Consider the following 25,753-nt stretch of genomic DNA (forward strand, 5'->3'; position numbering starts at 1 on the left):
CTCTTACACTGACTGACAAAGAATGCTGTGAAAAGATTCAGGAGGTGGCACTGATACCAAGAGAAAGGAGAAGGGCTGGGATGAAAACGCTGGACTTCACTACCGCCAGCTATGTCCCGGAAATTGGTCGCTAGACTAATGTGAAGGTAAAATGCAGTGAAAACAGGAGTCCGATTAGAGTACCTCTGGAGAGTTGAGCGACTGGAGTCCCCAGCTCCCAAGCTATTTATGAACTGGACGGGGCTCGGTGACTGCTCCCCGGGGCTCCCCTTCCCGTTGGTCCTGGCGGTGATTTCAGCATCAGGGTCCGAAGTGGCAGAATCATTGTCTAAATTTTGCAAATGAAGAGATAAGTAAATTGAACTGCAGAATACATATTTATCTGTTAGGCAGTGTCATTGAAATCAGGTCAAGAAAAGGAAATCCCAACACCATCATTAAATTGTTCTATAAATTCTAATGGATAGGTTCTCGAAATGTCGTCTGTGGGCCTCAGGAGTTCCCAAGGTCCTTTCAGGGGAGCTGCAGGGTTAAAACTGCTTTCGTAATAATACTCGGATGTTGTCTTTTTTACTGTGTTGACGATGGCACTAATGGTGGATAACATTGCTAGCGTCTTAGCACGACTCAGGGTAGTGGCACCGCGTTTCATTCGTAATCATTCTAGTTTTCACCAACACTCAATCGGTGAATAAACATGGCAGTCTCACTAAAAAACGACCCTGATGAAGGAGTCACAATGAATGATTTTATTAATAAATCTCACCCTTAAGTACACACTTTCTAAAAAACCCCACAAAAACGGAGCAAGCTAACAGAGGAAAACAGAGGTAAACAATTTATCTTATTTTGGAGTTTATGAGTCTAAAGCAATAAAACAAAACACAGCATGAAAGGCTAATAGATTTAATCATGTGAAAATGCAAATCTCATATATGTCAAAAAAAAACAACATAAAGAATATTAAAAGGTGAATAACAAATTAGGAAAAATATCTGTGACATATGTGGATGAGAATAGGTTAATATACTTACTTTATAGATTTTTTAAGTTAACCAGCTCTTTAATTGAAAAAGGATCATATGTACAAGGTAAAAATGCAAACAAGATAAATTAATATGGAAAGGAAGTCTTCTTTCCACTCCAGACCCGCAGGCCCTCAGGGAACCAGTTTCAGATATTTATGTCTCCTTCCAGAAATAAAACAACTACATACTTTTGCATGTATTTTATTTCCTCCCTTTTTACATATCCAGGGGAACACCATTCATACTGCTCTACACTTTTAGTTTTTCTTCTTTTGTTGTTTAATTTTTAGTTAATACAGCTTGGCAATTGTTTCAAATCAAGTAAAGATTTTTCTCATTTATTTCCAAGGTTGTAATGGTTCCCAAAGTAAAAGGATATTATAACTATATAGAGCTTTCATAATTCAGTAAGCAAAAGGTGAACATTCCATTACGAGAAAAAAAAATGGGAAAGGACCTGTAATGTCCTGAAAAGAAGAAATATGTACGGCCAATAAACACACACATCCACAAAGCTCAATCTCACTATCAGAGAAATTCAAAATAAATCTAGTGGATATTTTTCATTTATCAAATTGGTGACTATTTACAAAAATGATCATTATTCAGCATTGGCTAGGACAGGGAGAAACAGGTCTACTTATTCACTAGGTGGGAATGCAGACAGGTAGAACCATTCTGGAGATAATGTGGAGTCAAAACTGAGTGTCTCAAAATGGTTCCATCCTTTGTCCACCCGCAGCAACTTATCTTCTGGAAATAATCAGAGCCACACAAAACTCTTATGCATTTACATTGCAGCAGTATTTTATAAAAGTGAAACATTAGAAAAATTGTAATGCCCAGCAATGATAAAATAAATTATAAATGATAATTAAATAAAATAAATTATGGTATATCCAAAGAATAGACATTATATGAGCACACAGCCTTTACACTAAAGTTCTGGAAGTCCATTTAATGACACAGGAAAAGTAGGCACGATAAAATGTTAATTGAAAACAGCATAACACAAAACTATATACAAAGAGTATGGATTTGGGTAGGAGTTAGATGGAGGGTAAAAAGACCAAAATGTTAACAGGGATTATTAGTTACTTTAATTTTCTTCTTTATATATTTTTTGCAGTCTTCTAATTTTCTAAAAATATACTTTTCAGTTAGGACACAACAATAAACATTATAAGAGGAGATTGTTTTTTTAATCCTTCAAAGATAGCCAATATGCAAACAGATACAATCTGTTCTACAGGCATTCCTGAGTGAGTTATTATTCTGTGTAGAGCACTAGAAAACCACTAATATTACTCACACATTATGGTGTCCTATTTTACAAGAGCCTATTTTGCTGTGCAAATTCATCTCAGAAGAGAAAATTGCCTGTGCCCATATGTCCTGGTGCTGCAATCTCTATAATGAATTAAAAGACCCAATCCAGGTACTTATATAACCAGGGTAAAATTGGGAGTACTTGTATGAGGAGACTCAATTATCTCTGTTACAAAGAGCCCTTATTTCTCTGCCGTGTGAGAGGCATCTGTCAAAGATAAATTCCTGGCTTTTTCAGATTCTCTTTATCCTCCCTAACAAAAACAAGCCCAGGGAAATGACAGTTGAGTTGCACAAACCCAGTGTTCAGACTTCCTGAGAAACTTGTCTTGAAATCAGAAGTCAAATTCCTGGCCTACATCAACCTTAACAAAACACATTCCCCTTCAATAAACAGCCACACATTGATTGTTGAGTACTTCAGGATAAAATAAAGACCTTAACTCTGTGTATTCTTTTCACGAGAGTACAACCAAGGGGTTTTATTTCGACTCGGTGTTTAAGAAAGGAAATCTGGAGCCAACTATCTTTCTAGCCTTATCTCCTCCCAGGCACCTATTCCTCCCTCAGACCATAGCCAGACTGGATTACGTGATTCCCCAGACACGCTTCGAGCTTTTTCTTCTCCGTGCCTCTGCTTGGGCTGCTCGTCTGCCTGCAATAGACTCGCCCTCAAGCTCCAGGCTTTAAGAAAGCCTACCTCCGTTTTCTAACTGGAAAATATTTTTCCTTCCTCAGAACTCCCCCAGCAAAGCCACTGGTTGCTACGGGAAGCCACAGATTCGTATCACAAGGCCATTCCTTACTGGCTGTATCATCTTGAGCAAGTCATTCAACCTCTGAGGCTTGGGCTTCTCACGTGTAAAGTGTACCTTCCTTCTAGAGTTTTTGAGAAGATTCAATAAGAAAACTCATGTGAAGTACCTAGCAATATACTGGGGGTGCCAAAAACATGTATACACATGACTTGTATCCATCTTTTGTTATTGGTATATATCGAGTATTACAATTTTAATAACAGTATTTTCCTTTCTTAAAATGTGTATACATTTTTTGGGCACTCTCTGTATATTCAACAAATGATGGTTTCCTTTCAGTCCTCTATTATGAATTTCTGCCATGTTAGTAACTCTGTGTTTGTTACCATTCTCCTCACCCAACATGCACACGTGTGTACACATGTACACACGACTACAAACTCCATGTACACAGAGCTGTGCTTTTTCATCTTTGTAGTCCCATAGCACCTAATTCTGTGACTTGTAGTGTATCTCAAAAACACTAACAATATTTGTTGAAAAAAGTAATTAGTATATTAAACACATCTAAAACATTTAAAACACAAATGTTAGAGCCAGAAATCCAGATGGCTGTTTTAAAAAGAAAGAAGAATTAACAATTAAAGTACCAGACAGCATTTCTCAGAGAGTAACAACCTAATTACAAGTAGATACATCAAAGTCCCAAGTCCCTGAGAACACAACTGCACCGGGGGAGCACGTCAGTCAAACAAACCGTCAATTCATTATTTTCCCCTGCATCCTCAATTCTCATTACCTTCTAGCCTTTGAATCTCCTCAGCTGTCACTTCCAATGTTTGATCAGATAGGGAAGCAACTTGGATGACCTGAGAGAAAAAAGAATGAAATTTGTAGATGTGTATATATTTGTTTGTCTTTAAACAGAGGCAATTCTGTCTTACAAAAGATGAGGAAACATCAAACATCAAAGATCTCGTTTTAAGAAACTGTCACTGTCCTCAACTGGAGACTAAAGCTCAGGTCTCTTTACTTTGGGAGTGGTAATTACACTGCAGACAATCATTCCAGAAAAAATGATGAATTTAAAACATTACACAATAAACTTAAAAGACCAAAGGGGTAATGTAGGACAAGAAACATGAATAAGAGTCTAAAACTGCATTCATATATAGTCTAGTCTCAACATGACATGCTATTTCTTGAAAGTGTGATACTTACAATAACAGAATTGTATCAGAATTCTTCATGCAATGAAGAAATAAATGTAATTATGAGTACACTGAGTACAACAATGTATAGCCACATACAGTTTTTAAAGCACTTTTCACATTTTAGCTCATAAGACCCAAGATTCATCTTGAGTTACATCAATGGAATTTTTGTTTGGGGGCTAAAGAGACACTTTGTCCGTAATTTTCAAGTGAAAGAAGAAGATAACTTTGCAAAAGTAACAAAATAACCCATGGCAGAAAGACTTAGAGAAAGACCTCAGTGACAGAAGACAGACAACCTGGTTTCCACAGAGAAAAATGTCCAAACAATCCAGAGTCCAGAATTCTAGATTCTAAATATTATCAATTAAATTAACAAGAAAAAAAGAAAAAATAACCCTAAACCACAAATTTGATGATTTAAAAGTAGAATGGCCTTTTTACTTTATAAAATTCTTATCCAAGATAGATTAGATTGTCACACCATCCTCGAATGAACACACCCCACACGCCAATTGATCCCTGCACGGGTGAAATAAAAAGAACCGGAAGAAACCCCTCTGCAAACATGTGCTAGGGTTGAATTCAGATATACTCACATAAAGCAGCACAAATCACAGTCTTTACTCCAACAGAAGATCATTAAACTTACCAGCTGGGCAAAGGTCGTAACTTTTAGTCTCTTGAAAAGCTCATCTTTTTTGTATCTATAATCTGAAAAGCAGGATAGGACAAATATTTTTCTAGGTTTATTTTGCTTTCTTAGAAGTATTAATTCTTTCTAGTCATCAGGTTCTATGGTTACGTTTTTCAAGTTTGTATATGCATTCACGTATATTACCTCATTTGATCCTCATGATATCCTGGAAATTGAAAGTGGCAGGTATTGTATCATTTCTCCCCCCCCCCCCCCTTGGCTTTGGCCAATAGGAAATCGACAGTTGAATTTATAAGCCACCTTTTTGTCTCTAGTGACTTTACCCCCTGCCTGTATTTTATTAGTCTACCATTTTCCTTTTACTGTCTCTACTTTGACCATATTGTATCGCGTGGATTCTTGTCAGCTGCTTTAAATCCTTTTCAGAACAAAGCAGAGAATAAATGCCTACATTTTACAAATGAGGACAGAGACCCAGACGCTGAATTGCCCCAAATCAAACAGCTGGTAAGATATTTACACCCACTACTCAAACCCTGCCTTGAAAAGAGAACAGTTATATTCCTGAGGTTACAAAACTATGCTAGAGACACAGGACCACACTGTGTTCTCTCTTCAACTCCACTTCAGTAAAAATTAACTTACTCAATTTTGCAAGATGAAAAAGTTCTGGAAATCTAGCATACAACAGTGTGAAAAAACTGAACACTATTGAACTGTATCCTTAAAAATGGTTACTTTTATGGTATGTGTTTTTTGCAATTAAAGAATAAAAATCCACCTAAAACATCAATATTTATTCAGTGCTACCTTTATAGTACTGAGACGTAACTCCAGTGAGTATACTTCTGCAATTGTTTGTGTTACTAATTCTTCATGTCACATGACACAGTTTAAAAAAAAAATTCGCCAATCTCACCTCATCTGATATCTAAGCATGTTCAAAGTTATCTTCCTTAAAGTTTTCTGATGATGGCTGCCAATTCTGAAGGTTTCAGCATTGAACTGTTACCCACTCTTACCCTGGCCTCCTCTTCTAGGTTTTCATACTGGAACCCATGACTCCTTAAAGACTGTTTCATTATTTCAGAATTACTAAAGGATAGCTGGATAATTACTATGGCCTTCACAGCATAAATGTCTCATAAGCCAAAACTCCTAGCAGAAAAGGAAAGGATTAAAGGTATTTAAGATTGTTTACTTGGTGTTACTAATCATTTCCATGAATTTTCCAAAAAAAAAAAAAAAAAAAAGCACAGACCGGATAGTTACTCTGGAGGATAATGTTAGCTTGCTTTCCCAAACACCTTACAACCGAGAGTCAGGAAATGATATTACCTTAAAGATTAGTCTTTGTAAATATATCAAGGCTTTTTCTTACAGGGAATTAAAGCATCTCTGTCCTAAAATGTCTTTTTCCCCCCTAAAATGTCTTAAAGACAACAATTTGGCTAATAAATGACCATTACTTCTAGAAAATTGTCACAACAGCTTCTTCTGGATACAAGAAGGTAACACACACCTCAATGCAAAGGATTCTAAAACCTGCCAGGATGCAGACCCCAATAGGCTGAACACAAGCTATAAAAAGTGCAACTGAATAACTACAGTATTCCCCTCAATTGCCACCAACCTCCCACCGAAAATAATTTATGGACATCAAAATGGCAATAAATCAGCCAATGAAAACCGTCAACAGCTTTCAAGTAGTTTGCACGGGTGCCATTTATCCATTCATATTCCTTTGGTATGGCTACATAGTTTGAAATACTTCTCCAATAGTTCACATTCTAAATACAAAACGTACACATTAAAATCCCCTTGAACTAAGTAGAAATTACCTCAAACAAAAAAATAGGCTCCGTTACATTCAAATGATTGGCATTTCTAGCGTCCTCTCACAAGCCACTAGAAATCCCACTGCTCATTTGAGCCTCACCTCTACATACCTGGTTCTGGTTTAGAAGGACAGCCATCATTAGGACTTTCTGACATTATTACTCAGAGATAAAAGATCAAACTAGACGTCTTACAGTAAGTTTTAAAGTTTATAAAAAGGATGACTTGGAAAGCTCTGTCAGTCTGTCCTCGCAAGGGCGAACAGAGCTTTAAGAATGGAAGCTTCTGCTACTGTAGCTTTCTCCCAAACTCCGTGATGGAGACAAATAACCCCCGTTTCAGAAATGTTATCAAGTTTTGCTTCTCCAGTAGGTCTGGAGTCTAAGTCGATCTCTCTCGAGTTACTGGAAGGACAGAGACCTGACTATCTAGGATGTTTCACACTGGGTCCAACAAGTGTCATCTAACCACCAGAAACCAAGAATAGGCTTTGTAAACGGTCAATAGACACAGAGTGTCTATTTTCCCCAGGCAGAGTTGAAAGAATATTCAGATTACAAAGGAATTCTACGTTTTCAGGGTGCTGTTAAAACACGTTATTAGCAAAGGGAAGTTGGGCTCACAGTGGAAGACAAATCAAAGGAAGTAACAGAACAAGGTTTGTGATTTCACAGAAAGACATGGCATCTAAGGTAACCCGAGAAAAGTGATGGGTCTAGGGTGTCACGAAACAAGGCAATATTCTCCTCCCTTTTGACCCAAAACAACACCTTCAACAGAAAATGGGAAAAGAGAAGGAAATATCTTCCAAAAAGTAGATCCAAACCAGAATCTGAAGTAATTCTAGTCGAGGAATCGGCACAAAGTGTGTGAAACAAGGTGAGAGGAACCTCCTGTCTTATTAAAAGGAAGCCCACAACTTCTGAAGAGGGAAGCAAGCATTTGCAAGGACTCTATTCCAGAGGTATTTCTTTGGGGAGATAAGCTCCATTGACAGTTCAGATACTGAAGAAACCACATTGTGCTTTTAAGACATGTTTTAAACGGGGTTTTTGCAATCTAGGTGGAACGAAACATTTTCATGGGACAAATTTTGGTGTGGACATGCGAGCTTACACTCAGCTACAAATGGACAGGAGGTGAACGAGACTCCAAGCCAAAAGTGAAGCAGGCCCGCTGAATTTTGCCTGCTGTGGATGACTTAAGGACGACAAAAATGAAGCCTAGGTGAGTAAACAAGATTTTCTTCATAGTTTAAAATTGTTAATCTAGACTTAAAATATACGTACTTATATATAAAAAAAAAAGCAATGCAATGTATAAAATATAGAATATGTAAGAAGAAAAGAGAAGGCTACCATGACATTACACATTAAAAAACAACTGTCTATCACATCAGCCCTTACAGCCAGACAAGGCAAATAACCGTCAGCAGAAAATGGCTCCAGAGTCCACATCTATTATCTGGGGGTTTCTCAGCAATTCAAAAGGAACAGGAACATTATCATTTAAATTAAAAGGACTGCTGTGTAAAAACAAAAGTTCTGGTGAATTCTGGATTTGTAATAGTCTCTTCCCAGAGGTGTATGACCAGAGCCAAGCCCTGAACTGTTAGCAGTGGGAGTACGCTAGCCAGAGTAAGCCACTAGCTAAATATCCCCTAGCACTGTGTTCTCCTCCTGAAGATATGAATAAATCCATTTTAGAAAAGAGATGTTTCTACTTCTTTAACTCTGGCCTTGATGTGTACATTTTACATCCGTTTTGGACAACAGATTGAAAAATTATGCTTTTGTGCAAGGGCGATGCACTCAATGGCTAGTAGCATATCTTTGCAGAAGATTCGTTTTTTTAAAAAGGATGCGCATGAAATATGATTTTTAATTAAGAGAAAGCAGACTGCAATGAATTTATAATGCGTAACAACACCACACTTTAAGAATAAGCGCTTTCTCACATCTCTAAGTCTTTCATGAATACTGTCTAATTTATTCGCAAAAGAATGTGATGAAATAAGAGAGGTATTATTACTCTGGCCTAGGGTATAGAGAAAATATGAAAACAAGAAAGACTAAGTACCTTGAAAAAGGCCATAAAAACTGTAGTACAATGAAACTAGAAGCTCAGGTTCTCACTGCTTCACTGGAGCTCCTTCCACATTCCAACATTAACACCTTTTACGGGCTTTAAGTCAGGCAGAAGTTGACCCAGAAGCCACAATCTTTGTAGCTGGCCAGGATGGCAAAGTGTTTCCCGCATCTTTCTAGGCACCTGCCAGGCTCTCCTGACGCCCCTAGCTGGCAGAGTGTGTCAGCTATAGAGTACAGTTAATAAGTAGTTATTAATAAGGGTAGATAAATAAGCCAACTTACAGAACTACTACAGGGTTCCATTACCCCAGCCCACCAATAGTGTTACTCACTTTTTTTGATCTCTTCTAGCTTCTCAATGTATTTAGTCATACTGTTACCTAAAAAGAGAAGAAGGATTTTAGATATGCTTTTAACGGGAGGAAAAAAGAGTAACACTCTGACAACAGAATGGAGAACAAGGATACCCTAAGTCTTCCTGTCCTGTTCTGATGGAATTACAGGAGGCAAATGGGCCACGGATAGTAATAGTCTTCTGGATTATACAACATCATTAAAAGATGAGGAATCAAGGGAAATATTTTGGTCAAATATGTTTAAGCTGGGGTGCACACCCAATAAACATTAAGAAAGCCCAGGCAGTACAGATGATCGATCATTTTACACACACACACACACACACACACACACACAATTTTTTTCTTTTTGAGTCAAGGCTTTCCTCCTTTTATTCCCCCCACCCATAATCTTTTTGAGGGGAAGATTGCACAGAGGAGAAAGAAAGAAGCAATGATTTCTGAATGTCTAAAATGTGCCGATGTGGCTATGCAAGCAATCCTTTCCTCTCCACTTAGTCTTGTGGTTTTCCTCTTTCCTGAACTTGGCCTTCCACTATTCATGCTGATGTTGCAGCCCGAACTAGAGCACACAGCCTGCACTCTAGGTCACACCGTGGATTTGATTTGCTGAGAAATAACAGCAGATTCCCATACTGTGGAGTCCCTAGGCCTCATGTTTTATAGCCTGGTTCTGCAATATGAAGTTCTAGCCAACGTGGGTTGGAGAGTTTTCGTACATTAAAAACTGGGCCAGGATCATTCTGGTTTCTGAATGAACTAAAGTTTAGCTCTCAAGCCAGTGGCGATTATGTTTTACTGGGCATGCTTTGATTTGGTCCCGTTCAACACAGCAAAGCTCTAGTTGGCACCTAAAAGGTAGAGCAAAGAGGGAAAATATTCCAAATAATTTCTCATTTCTAAAATCGTGCCCCTAACTTGTAAGCCTAGTCAGATTCAGTCCCAATTTCAGATAAAAGAAATGCTTCCAATTAATGGCATGAACTGATGTTTTTAAGGACTATTCCAAATTTTTCTTCATGTTTAAGTCAGAAGCAGAGGAAAAAGCTCTGAAACCCAAAATGCATTTTCAGAAAACAACTTATGTCATTTGTTATTATTAAATCTCTACCAGGAATTCATCATGGAATGAAATTCATCATGGAGTTAATTTTTTTCTTTTTTTCATCTGAAGACACACACTCTGGATCAGTGTAGTGAGTCTTAGAGCCAGGCTGTATCCTTCCAAAAGCTGAGCGAGACGTAACTGCCTGAGCCGTCTCAAAAGAGACAATGAGAATGTCTCAGAAGAGGTCCAAATAGCACCAAACACCAGGATTAGAACCAAATACAATCTTTTCTGGTTCTTCAGGCTGGAATTGACTTGAGACGTGACCAGCTCTCCAGAGTGCAAACCACAAATTCTTCCTAGACACACACGTCCCTCTCCCCTGCAATTCTGAACTCACGCGGGAACTCGGTGGTTAGTGCAATGGGGGAACAACACAGGGCAAACCGTGTGCCCTGTCTTTTTCTTAAAATTTTACACAATAGCTTTTGCTTATATGACCCTGAGTCCCGTACAGTTGCATGTTGTTGACATGATGCCTCCTTCCCTCCCTCCCTTCTTTCTTTCTTTTTTTTCTCTTTCTTTCGGCTAGTGCCACTGCAGGCAGTCTCACCAGAAAGCAGAGGTCCAAAAAAAATGACTGACTTGTCCAGTGACACAGCACGTTAACAACTAAGCTGGGGGTAGTATTCCCAGCCTCTTGGTTTCTAATAGAGCTCACAAAAACACATCGCTTCTCTAGTTGTGTTGTTTTAAAAACACGCTTCCACTGTGAGGTAAATATGTATGAAGTGTTACTTCCTTAATAGTAGCAGGTGGAAACCATTTTATGTTCTAAATTCTCCAAGGCATATCACTTATGGAAAACAATAGCCAACCTTATTATATAGTCTTTATTATTAAAACATTGCATTTCCGATCTATAAGCAGTTTCCACTAACAAAGTGTCTAAAATCCATTGCTCAATCAATAATCAGCATTTTCAGAGCATTTATACAGCACTTCATTTAGTACCCGGCAGGGCCTTAAACAATCCCGTGAAGTAGGCTGTCACTTTTACTGCCTGTTTGTTTTTCCCACTAAAGGAGAAGGCACGGAAAATAACGTCTTTTGCAGAGGCATACAAATATTTGGCAAAATTAAGATCAAATTTAAGAGGGCTACTGATAAGCTCTCTTCAGTAGAGACATTCAATCTACCCAAGGAGGGAGAAAAAAAAGAAAATGGAGGATTGCTGCATTGTTTTAGTTGGAGAAATGAGACAGTAGACGGTGGCTAATCGACACAAAATTCCCTAAAAATGACTTTAGAAAGTATGAAATCGAGTATTTTACCCCATTCACATAATGCTTATATCTTAACTAAGCAGTTTATCTTACCAGGTCTAATTTTGTCTGAAAATAGTTTTTCTTAACGACCTTTTAAAGAGATTAGAAATGAATCAGTTCTATAGTTGACTGATTTATAAACACATCTTTGTTTACTACAAAAGTAAGGCGCCTAAAAGACTATCTGTGACGCGTCACTGCAAGATAAATTTTCCTAGACAAGACTTCGATTAAAAAGAAATGTCAGTGGCTCCCTACTGCTTACTGACTAAAGTTTAAACTCCTTGCTCGAGTGCTGAAGCCACCTACATCTTACCTACCTCTTCAATCTTGCCTTAATTACTAAACTTGACAAACTGCTCTTCTTCGGTTCTCTTAACATGTCCCATCGTCCATGTAATCAAAACAGCTCACCCAGCTGGGAGTGGCCTTTCCCTCCTGCTGCAGCACTAGGCTTACCACACTCACAAGGCACTTAGCACTGTACTGCCTTTATCTGTGTGCAAGTCTTACCTACCGAGACTACTTACACACACACTCTTTATTCCTTCCATTGTCTAGTATAGGAGGCCCTCGAAACTATTTGCTAAAGAAATATACTATGAAGATCTACTGTTTGAAGAATCCTTATAATGAATTATTTTAGGATGCAAATGATTATACTTCAATGTGGTTTGAGCTTTGTACACCCGATTTTCTCTAAGCAATGCACAACCTGATTTATATTCAGTACGTTATACACGACCTATAGATGACCCAGGTAACCTAGAAATGTGTAAGGTGGTATTTAGCTTCTACTTAGTTTATAACTTAAGTTGCAACAAAAGATATATAAAAAAAGTTTTACAAGTTGAATCAAGAGGAAGAGAGAACCCAACAACATCGACAGTGCTAAGCCAAGATAGAACACAATCGATGAACTGAGTAACTCCATCATTAGATTTTTTTCCTTTGTTTTCCTATAATTTAATAACATTATTTGTACTGAGCCAGTAAGAAAAGCAATTGATTTTGAGCAGCAGTAATCTAAAGTAAGATTTATAAGGCACGAACTCGGTTGCTAAGAGACAATTCCATTGCTTTATTTTTCTTCAATATTTCCCTCCGCTACAGAGAAGTTCTTTTGGCTCAGAAGGAGCAGAAAGCGTGAAAAGAGAAGCACAGTGGTCCTTTGTGAATCTCAATAAGTTATACAAGTGTATAGTGCTTTCTGGTTTGTAAAAGGCTTTCACATACATTTCTTCCTTTGACATAAGGAACAGAATTAAATACCAAATAAAAATGAAGAGTACCTAGTTTGTAATGAGTTTGACTGCTAAAGATCAAGGCTATTAGCAAACATTCAGGAGAAGTAAAGACTAAAGAAGAAAAAAGAAAATGACGAGTTTGGGTAGAGATAACAAAAGGAAGGTGAATTTTAAAAAAACACGGCTAGATGAGACTGAGCAGAGAAAGTCTACAGAACTTTAGGAAGCTCAAGAAATTTGAAATTAGGTTGAATATAGATTGACATGAGAGGGGAACACGGGCAATGAAAGTGTGTAGGAGGCTACAAAGCGTTTGGAAAGGGTTCCTTCATCAGCCTGCGGTGCTGCAGAACAGAATCCCAGAGTGGGTGCTTGAGACACGAGAACCCCAGGGTGGGATTTCATCAGAGGCATAATCCATTCATGGCACAGGCTGGCAATGCTGGGGAGCTGGTAAGATACACCCAGGCACCTATGGAACAAAAGAAATACCTGAAGTTCAAAATAATCCTGATACTTCCAGCCATGGCTCTATGTCAGGGTTTGAGTGTAGGACAGAAGTCGAATCAGAAGCATAACAATAAAAACTAAGCTTTACCCAGGAAGAAGAGAATCAGTCTTTGAAGAATGCAATAGAAGGTGATTTGGGTGAAGACAGGAGATACCACAGGAAATTCTTGATTTCTTGGGATTAACTCTGATTTGTTCACTGTTTGGTAAGGAAAGATTAAAGACCCATCTATTTAGCCTAGAAATGAGAAATGCTCACGGATTCTTGGGTCTATTTCCACTGCTCTGACGGCAGAGCTTAAAAACATACCACAGACGGGAGCTCCTTACTCTTATTTGGGCTATAAGATCACTCTTACGTTTTCTTAACCAGGACTGCTCAGCCTTTTCACCTCATGGCACACATATAAGTGATGATATTTGGACAGAACCCAGGCTCTGATGGCTACCCAAGGGGCTGAAGGGATCTGTATCTTGGCACATAGCCCATAGGCCACTGTACTGAATGCACAGGGAGACACAGCATAAAAATGCATAGAAAGAACATTAAAATCTTTCCCCTAAATTGACTTTAAAATAATTTCTTAATTTGAAACAATGAAAGAAATCAGACAATAGAATACAATTTCTCTCCCACACTGACTTTACTTTGAATTTTAAGCAATGAAGCACACTGGCCCTTCCATAGTAATTAAGAACGAATTTGGGAGACCTCTGCTTCCAGGAAGATGAGGTTGACGTATTTTTCTCTACTCCTCCAGCTAAGTACAACAAGAACCCTGGACAATCCACAAAATGGGGAGAAAATATTTGTGAATCCTATTTCTGATAAGGGTCTAGTATCCAGAGTATATAAAAGAAGTCTTATAATTCAACATTAAAAAAGAAAAATAACCCAATTAATAAAGGAAACAGGCTAAAGGTTTGAACAGCCATTTCTCCATAAGAGATACACAAATGCCAATAAGCATATAAAAAGGTGCTCAGCATCATTAGTCATTAGGGAAATGCACATCAAAACCACAATGAGATACCACCTCACACACAAAATGATGACTATAATCCAAATGATGGACAATAAAAAGCATTGTTGAGGATGTGGAGAAAATAGTGCCCTCCTACATTGCTGGTGGGAATGTACAGTGGTGCGGCTGCTTTGGAAAACAGTCTGGCAGTTCTTCCAAAAATTAAACACAGAGCTAACATATGACCAACAGTTCAACTACTAGGTATATAACCAAGAGAATTGAAAGCATATGTTCACACAAAACCTTGTACACTCATGTTTACAGCGGTGTTGTGGCCAAAAAGTGTAAACAAACCAAATGTCCATCAACTGATGAGTGGATAAACAAAATGTGGAATAGCTACACAAAAGAATCTTATTTGGCAATAAAAAGGAACGAAGTGCTGACCCATGCTGCAACAATGATGAACTTTGAGAACATTACGCTAAGTGAAGGAAGCCAGGCACAAAAGACCCCATATATCGTGTGATTCCACTTAGAGGGAGTGTTAGGAACAGGCAAACTTATAGATACTGAAAGTAAATTAGTGTTTACAAGGGACTGGAAAAAAGAAGGAAAGGGAAGTGATTGCTACTGGGCATGGGGTTTCTTTATGGAGTGACAAAAATGTTCTGCAATTAGATAGTGGTGATGTTTTCACCACCTTGTGAATGTACTAAAAACCTTTGAATTGTACACTTTAAGAGGGTGAATTTTCTGGTATGTAAATTATATCTTAATTCTAAGAAAATAACACACCAATTAGAAAAAAAGATTTAATTAAAAAACAAAAAAACCCACGGACATTGTTTATAAAAAAAAAAGTAAGAAGACTCTGATAGATGAAGAGAGGAAGGCACCCCACCTAGGGACCTCGGGAACCAAAGAATGATATGACAGTTGAGTTACCTGGGTTTTTGTTTGTTTGTTTTTTTGCCTCATATACCCTAGACTTGAAGCTGAAGAAGCCAGCAACCCAGAAATAACAATAAACAGATAAAAAAAAAATAAATCCCTGACAAAAGCCTGCTGTCTCCATCCAAAGGACCAGGAAAACGGGCAGCCTAGCAAGTCAGAAAACCATCAGTCTATAACTGCCTTATTCCAGCCAAACCCCACAGAAAAGCTGTGGCCTCTCTTGCTAGTAAAGGCCAAGTGGGAGCCTTGATTTCCATCCTTGCTGAGCTGTGGTGAGATGCGATCCAAGTACCACAAAGAGGAGAAAGAGGGTGGGGCTGAAAAAGTATTCTAAGATATAATGGCTGAAAACTTCCCACATCCGGTAAGTGACATAAACCTAAAGATTTATATAGAAGTTGAGTGAACTCCAAACAGGACAAACCCAAAGAAATCCAAACCAAGACACACCATAATTACATTTCTGGGGGAAAAAAAAAAAAAAAGTCTTGACAGCAGCAAGAGAAAAAAAATGACACCTTACTTATATGGGAAAAACAGTTTGTATAACAGTAGATTTCTCATCAGAAATCATGGCAGCCAGAAGGAAGGGGCACAATGCTTTTCAGGTGCTGAAAGAAAAGAACTGCCAACCCAGAACCCTATACTCAGAGAACATACCCTTCATGAATGAAGGGAAATCAAGACATTTACAGATGAAAGAAAACTAAGAGACTGTCACCAGCTAAAAAAAGGGTAAAGGAAGTCCACTGATTATAAAAGAAAACAAAAACGGAGCCTTAGAATAGCGAGAAAAGGAAAGAATGCAGTAAGCAAAAGTATGGGTATATATATATTCTTTTCAAATGCCCATGGAACATATACCAAGACAGACTACATCCCGTGTAATAAAATGAACACCAACACATTTTTTAAAAAATGAAATATACAAAGTGCATTCTCCAGCCACAATGGAATCAAACTGGAAATCAACAACAGAAATTTAACAGGAAAATCTCCAAATACTTGCAAACTAAACAATATACTTCTAAATAATCCATAGGCCAAAGGGAAGTCTCAGGAAAACAGAAAGACACATTGAATTGAATGAAAATGAAAATACAACATATCAAAATTTGTGGGATTCAGCTTAAGCAGTGTCAGGAGAAATTCATAGCACTAACTACATGCATTAAAAAGAGGAAAAGTCTTAATAATCTAAGCTCTTTCCTCGAGAATCTAGGAATAGAAGAGCAAAATAAACCCAAAGCAAACAGAGGAAGGAAATGATAAAGATAAAAGCAATGAAATTTAAAACAGAAAAACAATAGAGAAAAATTGATAAAACCCAGAGCTGGTTTTTTGAAAGGATCAATAAGATGGACAAACCTGTAGTGAACAAAAAGATGTGTGAGAGAGAGAGAGAGAGAAAAGACCCAAGCTACCAATACCAGGAATGAAACAGGGCCTATCACTTCAGGCACCACGGGCATCAGAAGGGTAATAAGGAAACACTAACAACAACTTTATACACATAAATCTGAAAACTTGGATGAAATGTACTAATTCCTTAAAAAAAAACAAACTACCACAACTCACCCAATATGAAAAAGATACTGGGCATTTATCCCGGAGAAATGAAGACATATACATACAAAAATCTGTACACAAATGTTTATAGCAATTTTGTTTGTAATGGTCAAAAAGTGAAAACAATTCAGATGTCCTTCAACAGGCAAATGGTTATACGGTAGCATAGCATGGATCAGTAACAGTAACACCACCACCACCACCACCACTGATAAACACAAAAGCTACTAATACAGGCAACAAACGGGATGATATCCAGTATGCTGAGCGAAAAGGCCAATCTAAAAATCATGCATCCTGTATGATTCCATTTACATAGCATTTGTGAAATTATAGAAATGGAGAACAGATGAATGGTTGCCAGGAGTTAAGGAAGGGGTGACGTTGGAAAGTGGATATGGCTTTCACAAGACAATATGAAGGGTCCTCGTGGTGACGGAAGGGTTCTGTATTTAGACTATCCATCAATGCCAGTATCATGGTTGTGATTTTTCAGTATAGTTTTGCAAGATGTTACTATGGGAAACTGGGTAAGGAGTACACAGAATCTCTATGCATTATGCTTGCAATTCCACATAAATCTACAATTACCTCAAAATAAACAGTTTAATTTGCAAGAACACTGGCTTAGAAATCTCAAAATATAAGATGACATAAGTAATTACGAAGTATTATAAAAAGCAGATATAAGTATCTCAATTTAAAAAGAAAAAAGCTGAAATTAATTTCATGTACTATCACTGAGTCAAACTTTGGTTAGGAACTGAGAAATTAAAAGAGAAAGAAATGGGTGTTCATTCACAAATCCCAGTGCAACTCCCAGGAGAAACACATCAGAAAATACAAACCTACAGACTGGGAAAAAAAACCTCTTAAAAATTTTAATTTTAAGAAGGTTCTGAAAGAAATGCATGCCTTTATAGTAGTCTTCAAATGTTATCTGGACTCCTTAGAGAAAATATGGCATTTTTAATCAAAGTGCTTCCTTCACAGGATAGCTTATTCCAGAAGGGCACGTCACAGCTGCAGTTAAGGGGCAGACAGGTAGAGATGGACAAGCTGATGGCAGCTGTGGCAGAGGAGGCTGGAGAAATATTGGAACAGTAGGGCCAAAGGGACAGTACACAGGACCTGCCTCAGCTTTCCAGCCCCACTTCCTCATCCTGTATACAAATCCCAGCTCAAGCTCCTGTACTTAACTTCAAGTAGGTCACACAATCTCTGTGCCACCATTTCCTCTTTCTCAAAAAAAGAGGAATATTTTTTTACCTCCCATCAAACAGGATATGTGCAAGGAAATATCTGTACAGCACGGAAATGTTTGAAAGAAAGGTCCCCAGAAATAGTATCTGCAAGTGTGGCTTATTGCAAACATGGAAGTCTTTTATATGAGGAAATATGTATTGTGGAAGATAATGATTTTGAAGGAGACTGGAGAAAGAGGGCGACAAAATGAATGAGATTGAAACAAAGACAACAACCCACTGTATCTTCGCAGTTGTCTTGAAAGGTACCGGCAGAATATTCAGTATTGCTAAAAAGTCATGCGACACCCCAATCTACCAGCAAAACCATCTTAATAGGATGGATTTCCCACGGCAGGCTTAGAAAGTTTGAAAAAAAAAAAAATCAACAATCAAAATCTCCCACGGCTGCAAATCCACTAGGTGCCCGGGGAATAGTATTCGTCACAACACTGAAAAATGTGAACAGCATGGAAATAAGCCGTAATGCACTCCTAAATTTCATTTTACCTGAATTGCAGCACTAATTTAATTTTGTCTGGAATTTCAGTTACTCATTCAAGTCTGTCTGCCTCCACCTTCATCTAAGCACTCTGATTGTAAAAATCACGATCCACACTCATCTTTATATGTCCCATGGGCCGTAACTTTGCATGTAACTGGCACTCTGCAAATACTGAATGGAACAAATGTGCACAAGGAGAACCTATTTAAGGTGTTGCAAAATAGAGGCTGACCTCCTGATATTTATTAGCCTCAGCCCTGAAACTTATTGAACAATGTTTTCATCAATTTTCTAATAAGCAAAATTATGTAAACAGAAATTTTTACTGATAATCTGAAAAATAACTTTTGAAGATAAGTCTTGAGCCCAGAAAGACATCAGACAAGACAGTGAGAAACTGTCATACCAGGTGTGACATGCTGCTTCTTGTCAATAATTAGCTATTGGATTCAATAAAAACAGTTTCAATTTACTAATCTTTACTCACCAGTGTCCAGTCTTGACTTGACATGTTGATACTTTGGGTTTTGTGGGATCCTTTTGGTCAGATACTAAAAAACAAACAAAAAAAATCACAATTAATTGGGTTAATATAAGGATAAGGGTGGCAAAATGGAGAAAGAATCGGATACTTAAAAAATAGAACAAGTGCTAAAATTTCACTGAATTTAAAGATGAAAGGAGCTGTAGACTATTTCCTCAAGAGGACTCTTTGCATGCAACAACATGTCCACAGGTGAAGATGATTATCTTGTTTCTATCAAAACATTTCCCTATTTTGTCAAAATAATCTCATAGCACTATGTAACGAAAGCACTGGGATAAAAGTTCTTGAAAATTATTCCTGACACTGAGCCCACATTGGTCTCTAATTTCCATCCAGTCCACTGTTGCAACCTAGAATAAGCCATCCTACTCTGCCTCTTGTCCTTTTTAACTATACTCTGTGATGGTTTGTAGGCCATCTGCTCTGAATACCCTCTAGATTTTACCCACATCTCCCCTAAACAGTGGCATGTGGATCCAGATTGAGCACAGTGCCCAGCTGCTGTCAGGCCAGGACCCGGTTAGGCAGGCCTTTCCCACTGCTTGCCAGGAATCTAAGCCTCCACAGATGTCACTATGATGGCATCTGCTTTTGGGACAGCTGGGGCACATCATAGGCTCAGGGTAAGTTTCTGGTCAGCAAAAAGGCCTATGTCGGGTCTCCCCTGTCCTTTCCTCCGGCAGTGAACTCTGAATTTAAGCACGAGACATTTACTCATATTAAATTTCAGTGGCATTTTCGAAAGCCATTAAGTGAGGGAAGGCTAATGAATCAAGACATGACAAAATACAGCTTTCTTGCTCAGGTTTGTTTCTGGCCTGCAAATATGAAAACCATATGTTCAGTCACAGGTAGCTGTGGAATATGAAATTAAAGCCAGGTAATACTGTTTCAGCTTCATCTTCTGCCACTCACCCAACAGGTTCCCAAGAGTGCCACACTCATTCAGGTCTCCAGTCTCAGCAAAGGTCTACCTAGAATGCCTTTGCTCAACTTCTCCTTGGAGAAAATTTCACTTCCTCTCTACGCTGTCCTGGGTGGAATTGGGTATTTTCTTCTCCCTGGCTCCCAGCACATGGACACCCTAGACCATGGTGTACACCTTGACCTTCCTCTCTCCTCCAGGATTTCCTCGAAGGCAGGGAAATAACTTACTCAAATTTGTATTCACCTAGGACCTAGTACGTAGCAGGTACACTTAATGATCTTCAATCAATAAACGAATATCTAGAATGAGGACCATATTACAACAACGACCTGGGTGGTTCTTAGAAGGAAACATCAAACTCTAAAACCTGTATCACTTGCCCTTGAAAACATAGGTAAAAACAGTACCTAGTTGAATTCCTTACAACTATCATCTACTATTTTAATACCTTAAAAAAAAGAGAGAGAAAAAAAAAATCTTAGAATAAAAAGGTCAGTTCTTGAGCGTTATTGAAAAAAATTCATTGACATTGCCTGAATTTTTCATTTTACCCCAGGCAAGTAAAACCTTCACCGTGGATACTTAGCACTGGTCCTCAGATGTGTGTTGGAACCCCTGAGCTATTTTACCTTGAGAGAAAGGTTTCTCCATCAGATCAGTAATCTGCTGTCTAGAAGAGAAAGTGACTCTACACTTTACAGCTCCTTCCTAGACAAAGATGGAGAAGATTCTTAAGTGAGAGAAGGAAAATATTCGAAGTCTCTAAAGCGGACTTTAGGATGAGTTCCTCAGAGGAAGACAATATCATGGCAAAAAAAACAAAACAAAAAACAAAAAAAGCAAACAAAAAAACAGGGAAAATACGTGCCTGGTAAATTAACTCAAGAAAAGCTAACACTAGAATTCAGTTATCTTAGACTAAGATATTTTCTTTTCCTTCCTTTTTTTTTCACTCTGTAATTTTATAATTTCTATATGCTATTTCCTGTTTTTACTTTTGTTTTGTTTTTCCCACTAGTTTCCTAGCAAAGCTTCTTCTGAAAAAATTCCAGGCTAGTCTCTGCTGAATCAAGGGGATTTGTCCATACCTAAGCCAACATAGCTAAGAAGTGAGGGTGTCTCTGGGGACCAGGTGTGGTGGCAGTAGAATGATGGGGAGAGTGTGGACAGCTGCAGTCAGAGAGCCCTTCCCGCCCCCGGTTTTCCCTTACATAGACTAATGAGAAATCCATATGCTGCAGTAGAAAAATGTACTATTTCTTTCCCATTTTCCCATTTTGGTCCAACTTCTTGTTCTTGACTTTCTAGCACCAACCACAAGTAAAACTATTTGTGCTCCACAAAAGCAAAGCACCACAGATTGTATGGAATTGCCATAATTTTTCCTTAATATTCTTACTTTGGGGGTGACTGTTTCTTGACCTACTGACCAACTGGCTTTCTTCAGTTACATAAACAGGATGGAATGGTGGCAAGTGAAAGAGCTGAGAAAGAAGCTGTTTCAAAGGAGGATTATTCATTCACTCAACAAAGCCTTACTAAGCAGCAATCATTCATTCAGGCGACATCTACTAGATGCCTACTAGGAGTAAGCCACTGTGCTGAGGACACAGAAGTAAAACAGTCCTAGTCACCTAGCTCTCACTGAGGCTGGGAAGAAAGACAAGTGAACGAACAGACGCCACACTGCATGATAAACAAGGAGAGGGAAGCAGAAGGCACAAGAGGAGCATGAAAGATTGGCCCCTAATCCAGACCAGAAGAGTTAAAAGCCATTTCCTGAGGGGTGACTTCTAAGCTGAAATCTGAGGGCCAAAGAAGTTAGTCAAGCTAAACTAGTGGGTGCGATCTCCAGGGTTTCCGATAACTGGTAGACCTGGAGCATAGGGGCCATATGGGGTCAACCGAGGCTGGAGAGACAGAGAGGGGTAGATCACAGAGGGCACTGGGTCTTCCGTTTTATCCTGTAGGTAACTGGTTCCAAATAGGCGATTTTCCTTCTCCCCTAACCCCGGGGACAAATGACAATGTCTGAAGACACTTTAGGTTGTTAGAACTGGGCGACAGGCCAGGCATGGTGGTAAACATCCTATGACAGAAGAGTCCTCACAACAAAGAATTAGTTGGCCTAAAAGGTCAGTAGGGCTAAAGCTGAGGCGCCCTGGTGTAGATGACGGGGAGTCATTGAAGAAAGTTTGAGGAGTGCTGGGATTGTATTTCCATTCTAGAAAGATCACTGTGGCAGCACTGTAATAGGATCATAATGAATAATAAAGGCATAAACATCAGTTAAGAGGCAGTTGTGCTAAGGGGATCTGTAGTCCTAAGGAAGTAGCAGTAGAGATGAGGAGGAAGAGACAGTCTCAAGAAATCTATAAGATGTAAAAGCAATATGATTTAAAATTGGTATAACAGTGTGTGTGTGGGTGGGGGGGGAACAGTGATGCCATTCTGCAAAAAAAGGGACTTAAAAAGGGAGCATATAGAAAAACAGGATGTGCTCCGTTTGGGGCATGTTGAATATGAGGCATCTGTGAGTTATCCAGAATGAAGTGGCCTGGAGATCAGGAGAGAGATCCTGGCTAAGAAAAACAAGAGTTGGGGTTGTCAGCACATAGGCAGTAGCCATGGGAATGGACCAAATCATCATTGGAGAGTGTGCAGACCGAGAAGAAAAACCCTACCATTTAGGGTCAGGTGGAGAAAAGCATCATGGATGAGACTCACAAAAGGCCAGAAGAAAGTGGGTCATGAAAATTGGAGTTTTAGGAAGAAGGGAGTGGACGACAGTGATCGGTGCTGTCCAGTCAGTGAACAAGAGGTCAAATATGAACAAGCGAACAAGAATGCAAGTCAAGTCAGAGAACAACAGAAAAATGAATTTGGATTGAGTAAACCAGGACCCTTGTGACAAGCCTGGTGGATTCAGTTACAGTAAACTGACAGGAGCAGAAGCAAAAACAGCAGGTTGGGTGTAGGAGAGGGGAGGAAGGAAAGAGGAGGATAGTAGCCAGATGGTCTTTTATTTTCCCCCTTGAGAGTTGCTAAGGAATAGTTTTTGTTGTTTTGTTTTGTAAGAAAGGAAGATGTGAGGATGTTCATAGGCTTAATGAGCCGGCTAACAGACATTGAAAATGAGGCAGGAAGGTATGGGAACAGAGTGGGAGAGGATGAGACCCAGAGCCCGGGTGGAAGGGCCAGCTTTGGAGATACTATTTAAGATAAAGATACAAATAGGTAGTCATGATGGAGTCCATCAGGAGAGAGAAGCAGAGAAAGTTCATGTTTGTGGTTATTATTACAGGCTCGCTTGTGGGTAACCAAAAATGCCAAAGACGCTTTGAGAGTTTACACCTTAGAAAGGGTCAAAAGACAAAGCCCTGATGACCCAACTTCTACTTAGCTTTCAAGACCCGGCACAAACGTATCTTCCAGGAAGACTCTGATGGCCCCAGTCGGATGGAAATCTCCCCCCAGTCTGCACTGTCACAGCACTTGGTACCATTGACATTCCTTGTACTTGTAGACCTTTTACCTGCTACAAGGCCTTGCCCTAGTGGGAGAGCAGTAAGGACTGCCCAATGGATGAAGGTGGTTCTGAGACCTGAGCAACACGCAATGAGCGTGCCAGTGCCATGTGGGCAGCAGACACCGAGGGCTCTAGGAAAGTGAAAGAGGGAGAGCTCACACACGGGGGTGATATGGCCGCACTCATGGAAGCAATGGCACTGGAACTGTTTTGAGGGCTGACCTTCTGTGGATAAAAAGATGGGGGGAAAGGATGGAAAAAGTATTCCATGTGGAGCAAATTTTAATAGCAAAGCCTCTTTAAAAGCATGTGTAAAGAACAGCAAATTTGCTGGAGAAGGTCCAAGAACAACAGCAACAATAACAAAGGTAATTGCTGCTAACATTTGTTGAGCACTGAACTCTGTTGTCAGGCGACTCCCGAAGCATGTTACCTCCATTATCTCATGTAATACGCATAACCACCTGTGAGGTAAATATCATCACCCTCATCTTACATATTAGGAAACAGAGGTGGAGTGACTTCCTGAAGTTACTCAGCTGGTAAGAGTGGTGGAACCTGGATTTAAACTGGGCAGTCTGGCTCTAGAGCTTGACCTCTTAAACACCGTACTGGACAGCCTCATTCCGGCAGGCGTGCTGAATATGGGGTCCGCTGACGGGTCTTAGGAGGTCCATGAGTCCTAGAAAACGGTATGCAAATTCTTGAGTGTATGTGCATTTTTCTAGGGAAAGGCTCCTTAGTTTTCGCCAGATTTTCAAAGGAGTATATAACCCCCAAAAGGGTTAAGAATCACAGGTATATGGAATTGTGTGCTAAAGGCTGGACATGGGTAAGCAGACTCCAAGTGGAGACCCCTGAATGGAGAATGCATGTCTGGATGAGGCCCTGAAGACAATGCAAGGTGCAAAAAACACTGAGCTGTGAGCCACACAATCGAAGAGTATTTTGGCAGATTACTAACATATGCAAAGTAAGACAGGGCTTTGTGCATACATGAATGTTGGAGAGGAAGGGAGAATAATGAGAAGTCGACAATAGGATTCTTCTGAAAGAAAATCACCCAAAAATGAGTGCGATTGTCTGAATCACAAATCATTAAAAATGAATGAGCTTTTCTGACTTCCCACCTCTCTTACAATGAAACTCACAAGGTTGTTCGCACTTCAATTGCAACATATGTAATACGATTTACATTTAAAGGATGTGAAAAAACACCATGATACATTTTGTTCAGCATTTCTCTACTTATCTCCTTTGTAGAGAAGTCCATAAAATGAAGGGAGTGGGTGTCAATTTCAAAAACCAGCCTCATTTAAGGCAGAGACATTTAAAAATAGGTCTTTTAAAGGAGAACTTTTTTTATTACGGGAGTTTTAATCTGGTCCAATTCTATTGATCTCCAACACCAACCATGACCCGTTGTTCACACATACAGCAGCCCCTAGTTTGCCAGCAGCTACAACTTGCGGCCTCTTTTATTTTTCAAGATGGCCACACAGAATTTGCCATCCCAGTTAGACTGTGATGTAGGCACTCCTCCCACCAAGGTTTCGGGCTTCCGTTTCCTCCCCTGGGATCTGGACAGTCCCGTGACCATGACGGAAGTGACGTGATATGACTGCTGAGGCTAGGTCATAAAAGGCAATGCAGCTCCCACCTGGGTCTCTTGGGATGCCTGTTCTTGGAAGCCAGCCACCCTGCTTCGAGGAAGGCCAATTCACATGGAAAAGGCCATTGGTAGGTGGTACGGCTGGCGGCCCCAGCTGAGGAGGTCCCAGCCAACAGGCTGAATGAACAACCAGACGTGTGGATGACGAAGCCTTCAAGATCACTTGGGCCCCAGCTGCCATCTCTGCAAAACCACAGGAGATGGATCCCAAGTGAGAACTACCTAGCTGAGTCTAGTCCGACTCCAGAACCAGGAGAGATAATAATAAAATGACTATTGCTGTTTTAAGCCACTAAATATGGGGGTGATTCATGACAAACCAATATGTAATTGGAATACCCCCACCCTTTTTCCTTTCTAGCTAAGCGACTTGGGGCGGGGGGCGCGGGACTACACTGGGTATTTGCACCTTACTCCTCAATCCATTGC

The 25,753-nt window shown here is 39.4% G+C and overlaps 1 protein-coding gene across 3 annotated transcripts in view; it reads right to left on the reverse strand.

Moving 5' to 3' along the window:
- The window catches only part of CEP41 (centrosomal protein 41), a 42,162-nt gene that overhangs the window by 9,809 nt on the left and 6,600 nt on the right, over window positions 1–25,753 (reverse strand). For 2 of the 3 annotated variants that reach the window (XM_081038728.1, XM_081038729.1), the window contains exons 2-6: window positions 19,136–19,199; window positions 9,249–9,296; window positions 4,982–5,043; window positions 3,915–3,984; window positions 184–328 (exon numbers count right to left, since the gene is read on the reverse strand). In XM_081038728.1, coding sequence (XP_080894854.1) covers window positions 184–328; window positions 3,915–3,984; window positions 4,982–5,043; window positions 9,249–9,296; window positions 19,136–19,199 — 389 coding nt within the window. Of the gene's footprint in view, window positions 1–183; window positions 329–3,914; window positions 3,985–4,981; window positions 5,044–9,248; window positions 9,297–13,179; window positions 13,368–19,135; window positions 19,200–25,753 lie in introns of those variants that run through there. The other variant, XM_081038730.1, reaches the window with a different exon arrangement.

This window comes from Rhinolophus hipposideros (genome assembly GCF_964194185.1).
Source record: "Rhinolophus hipposideros genome assembly, chromosome: 25".
NCBI lineage: Eukaryota > Metazoa > Chordata > Mammalia > Chiroptera > Rhinolophidae > Rhinolophus > Rhinolophus hipposideros.